This window comes from Monoraphidium neglectum, assembly GCF_000611645.1.
Source record: "Monoraphidium neglectum strain SAG 48.87 unplaced genomic scaffold scaffold00042, whole genome shotgun sequence".
Classification (NCBI taxonomy): Eukaryota; Viridiplantae; Chlorophyta; class Chlorophyceae; order Sphaeropleales; family Selenastraceae; genus Monoraphidium; species Monoraphidium neglectum.
This window is the reverse complement of record NW_014013586.1, coordinates 49,252-53,793: the sequence shown is the minus strand read 5'-3', so window position 1 is coordinate 53,793 and position 4,542 is coordinate 49,252. Positions and strand designations below refer to the sequence as shown.

Sequence of the window (4,542 nt, the reverse complement as noted above, 5' to 3'; positions counted from 1 at the left end):
GGGGTGGGGGGGGGCAAGGCGTTTGGGGGTCAAACCAGCGTACAGGCTCTCCCCTCTGAGGGACGGGTTGGTCGCGCCCCTGTTTTCAACAAGTGCGGAGCGACGCCTGCAGCAGGATTCTGAGCTGCTACCCTTGGGAGAGCGTGATGGTTGGCGTTGTCACACAGAGACATGACACACCATGAATCGGAGCGCAGGCAGGCCCGCCCAGGCGCAACATATGCCCTCTCTCAATACGGCCAGTCAATGGGTTGGGGGTCTGTCCTGCTGTTGAGGCGGTCCCGGCTCACCTTGAACTTGTAGTTGGGGAACTTGCTGCGCAGGCCCTGGTCAAACTTGCAGGGCGAGGCCGGCGCGCCGCGGCTTGTCTCTGCAAAAAGGCCAATAGTGAGCGAAAGGGGACACGGCATCGCAGGATAAGAGGCGGTCGATGGCTTGTCCTGAGTTGACAGGCGCTCGCTCAGCTGCTGCTGCCAAAATCCTTGGACAATCTCCGCACGACGGCCGCCGCTCGCAGCAAACAGCAGCTGCGGGCAATGTTGATATTATCAGCTCAACCTCGCACACGCGCAGCTTCACCTTTGCCATTGTCGTCGCCGTCATCATCGCCCTCGGGGTCGTCGTCATCGCCGCCTTCCGGGTCGCTGACGCTGCGCCGCGCGTCGCAGGTGTCCTCCCCCAGCGTCTCGCGGCACAGCTCCTCCACATTGGTCGCGTTGATGGGCAGGCCCTTCAGTACAGTCGTCGCGGTGTTGAGGCACCTGCGTGGCAGATGCAGAAGAGTATGGAGAGCGTGTGCTCGGAGAGCGGACAACCTCGGCTGCTCGCAATATGAGAGCTTTATTGGCTTCTATAACATAGATTATGATACCTGGCTGGGTTGCGCGTACAGATGCCAGCAATCACCGCGCGCGGGCGCCGCCCACACCTGGTGAGGGGGCTGATGACGGCGCGCACGGCGCGGCCGCCTGTGACCTTCTTGAACCAGCCGCCGCCCCCCAGCATTGAGTTGAGTGACTGCGCCTGTGCCAGGCCCAGGTCCGTCAGGTCTGGTGGGGCCGGGGTGGGGTGGGGCGGGGGCCAGCGGCGTGCCGTCACCACGTGGTAGAGCAGACGGCAACATGGGTAGCACATATGAACAGTGTGGGTGTTTCAGGGGTGGGATTGGAAACGGGCGGATGCGGGCTGGCATGTTGCGCAGGCGCATCGCGCGGCCCTGGCCTGTATACCCTGTGCTACATAGCTGCGGCCGCAGCAGCGCTCACACCCGCTCTGCCGGCGTCTCCAACTACCCACATGCCAGCGTCTCCAACCCCTGGGCCTCCGGGAGCCCACCTGCATCGAAGATGTCCCAGTGCTGTCCGTCTTTGTCTGTGTACTCGCAGGTGCCCTCCACTGCATACCACTCGTCGGGGCCGAGGGTGTCCCCCAGGTAGTTGCTGACAGCCTGGCCGTGGCGCACCACCAGCAGCAGCTTGCGGTCTGGGGTTTTCGGTGGCATCGTGTGCGCATGGGGAAGGGGCGGGCGCTTAGGCAGTGACCAGGCACCGACAGAGCTCTCTGAGCGGGCAATCAAGCGCATTGTTGTGGCTGCAATGAGATTGCAGCTCAGATGTAAACAGAGCGAATAGATAGCTCAACCTCGTTGATGCCTCACCCTCCTTGTCCTCGAGCAGCGACAGGATCTCGTCCCAGGGCTTGAGGGCGCCGAATGAGAAGTGCTGACCAGGGCCTGGCAGGCCCTTGGAGGCGCGCTCCTGGGAGGGTTGCGATGCAGAGCAAACGAGGGTGGAGCGTTTGGGCATGAGCACCACTTGCTACGCAGTTTCCTGGCACCACATTGTCACTTACAGCGGAATTTGCCAGGGAAGCCACTTGGATCCAGAGTTGCGGCACCCTCCCCACTGCAAGCCGCCGTCCCCACTGCAAGCATGCCAAGGCTGACCTGAATGAACAGCCCGGAGGGTGATGTGTAGGGCTTCCGTTTCGGCTTGTGGTGCCTCTCAAGGTTGCCGTCGACGGCGTTCACAGCGGGTGCGCCCGCCGTCGCCGTCGCCGCAATGACATCGCTGTCATGGAAACAGCGGGGGCCCAGCACCGCCAGGGCCGTAATGAGCACAACAGCGGCAGAGGTCACCGCCACCCACGCCCCGCAGCGCTTATACATTCTTGCCACTCGTTTGAGGTAGATGGGGAATGGGTTCGCTGTGTTTATCTCGCGACTCTGATCTTGGCTGCAGATCGGGGGGTATTTAGGGCCGATGGCTGCGAATCTTGAACAATGCAGCCACTAATAACTGTTATAGATTGCTCTCAGGAAAGGAACGCGATGCAATAGGACGATGCGTTGGCCACGTGGAAAGGCCTCACACAACAGGTATCTCAAAGCTGGTTAGAGCAGCAGGTACCACAGATTAATCACATATTACGGCATACCTGGCGTGTCCTTGCTGTACAGTATTGGTACAGCAGGTTCAAGCGCCATGCCCGTGCAGCTTGCACTGTCGCGCAAGCCCGGCAAGCATGCTGTACGGAGCGTTGCCGGCATCATGTCATGCTCTGGCTCCATGAAATTGTCTGCTGCTGCTCAAACGTGCTTGCAAGAGCAAAGTCTCTAGGCATTCATGTGGCCCGTTGGTCAAACGGGTCAACTTGTGCCTCGTCGTCTGTGATTGATGCACTTGCAGCTGTCTAACAGAGTGGTGAGGTTGCTAGCATCATTAATGCACGTTTGTATGGTACCATGACGGAGTCAGAGGGATGCTATCAGAAAAACGAGGGCCTCTTGAGTTCGGGCCTGTTGGGCTGGAGGGTGACGGCGAAACAGGGGACAGTGGCCAGATGGCCGGCCTCAAGCGTGCACGGAGGCGACAAGCGCCATTTGAGCATCCACCAGCCCCCACACTGCTAGTAAGAGGGACCAAGGGGCAGTATCGCCTCTGCGTGTTGTTCGACAACAGTTGCCTTGTCGGCATCAACTGCTGCTGCAGGGTTCATCTCTGCTCGAGTTATCATAGCAATGAGACCTGGCACTTCGCATTGGCTGCGATACATTCCGCATGCCTGATCAGGCTGATGCGCGAGCCGCTTCCTCACATCCGTGAGAGGCGCGCACCTGCAGTGCACGCACCAATGCGAATCGAAGTGTCGGACAGGCGCGAATGTGCCTGGCAGCGGCTGCATAATTACCCTGCACTCTTGATAATGGGCTGAAGGCGCTTTGAATCGTAGTTTGCTAGAGTTTATTTCAGCACCAAGACTGCGTGATCTTCCACGCCACGAGCACGAGCAACGCAGCAACGCAAGCCGAGCAAGCAAGCAAATAGTATTTTAGCAGGCCTCCAGCTTCACGAGGAACTGCAAGGCCTATGATAGCTGCGGCGCGCGCAAAGTCAACACTACAAGTGCTGCAGCAACGTCGATGCTGGCGCCTGCATGCCGTGACCGCAATGATGGGGACGGTGGCAGCGGCAACAGCCGCAGCAGCCCCTGCGGAGTGGCGGCGCAAGCGTTGTGCTCCTACCGCCACGGGTACGGGGGCGTCGACACTCCGGCGCTCGGCCGTGCCCTGCGGAAGCTGCAAGATGCGCTCGAGTCCGAGGCGGCGCTCAGCTGCTGCGGAGGCGGCGACGACAGCGGCGACATCGACAGGGCTTCCAGCAGTGGAGGTGAGCGGGTCTCAAGCTGCAAACAATCCTCGCAAGGGCGCTGCTTGTGATGCAGGAAATTTATCGGTCGCTTGGACAGCAGCCTCAACATGGACCCTCAGTCCACGCGCGGCCCGCATTGGTTTCCACGAAACATCCCCAGGGCTCCCGACGCAGCTCGAGCGCACCCTGATTCAGCACTCCCCCGCCGCAAAGAGGGCGGACCCGACGCGGCAGCAGCGGCGCCATGTGCAGGAGGCGGGGCATCCCCGCGCCCCCGAGCAGCAGCGGCGGCCGGGCACGGCGTGCGAAGCGGCGGCGCTGCAGCGGGGCGCCCGGCAGCGCCGCGACGACCTGATCCGCTCGATGCAGCGGGACCTGCGGCAGGGTCTGGCGGACTCGCGGGGCGAGGGCAGGTGCAGCGCAGACGCTGCTGCCGCCGCAGAGGTGACTGCCGGGCATTGGTTTTGTCGGTCGCCCTTGGGGGCGGCGGTGCCATTTCGTCCGGCTGCCTCGCTGCTCTGCTCACCTGTGCATGCGCACAATGTCACCTGCATGCTAGGTTTTGTGACCATGTAGCAGCAAGGCCATTGAGAGCCGTGCGGCAACGCGCCCCGCCCCGTCCCAGCAGCTCTTGGCGTGGCGCGGCGCCGCCCAAAAGGCAGGTGACCTGGCAGAGGTGGCGCAGCGCGGGCAGGCGGCGGCAGAGGCACGGGCCGCCGAGATGGAGGCGGCAGGTGCGCCGCCCGGTGCCCAGGAACGCCTGCTCCTGCCATGCATCAACTCTTACATGCAAATCAAGCAGTCCTGGGCCACCACTAGCAGTCCTCGGCCGCTCTTGACTGCATGGACACGGCTGCGCTTCACCTGGGCCGCCGCCCCCCCCCCCCCCCCC

General features: G+C 62.2%; 2 protein-coding genes across 2 annotated transcripts in view; one reads left to right on the top strand and one right to left on the bottom strand.

The window, feature by feature from the left end:
• Nucleotides 1-230: 230 nt before the first annotated feature.
• MNEG_0518 (hypothetical protein) lies at nucleotides 231-2,167 on the bottom strand (the record flags this gene model as incomplete). Its single annotated transcript, XM_014051009.1, has 6 exons — nucleotides 231-370; nucleotides 580-761; nucleotides 929-1,049; nucleotides 1,336-1,482; nucleotides 1,658-1,757; nucleotides 1,946-2,167. 6 exons carry the CDS (start codon nucleotides 2,165-2,167, stop codon nucleotides 231-233), a joined length of 912 nt encoding a protein of 303 aa, XP_013906463.1.
• Nucleotides 2,168-3,421: 1,254 nt separating this feature from the next.
• The window catches only part of MNEG_0517 (hypothetical protein), a gene marked incomplete at both ends in the record, with an annotated part of 3,772 nt that continues 2,651 nt past the window's right edge, over nucleotides 3,422-4,542 (top strand). Inside the window, 2 exons of the mRNA XM_014051008.1 lie at nucleotides 3,422-3,668; nucleotides 3,811-4,063. Of these exons, the coding sequence (XP_013906462.1) occupies nucleotides 3,422-3,668; nucleotides 3,811-4,063 (500 nt within the window). The remainder of the gene's footprint in view (nucleotides 3,669-3,810; nucleotides 4,064-4,542) is intronic.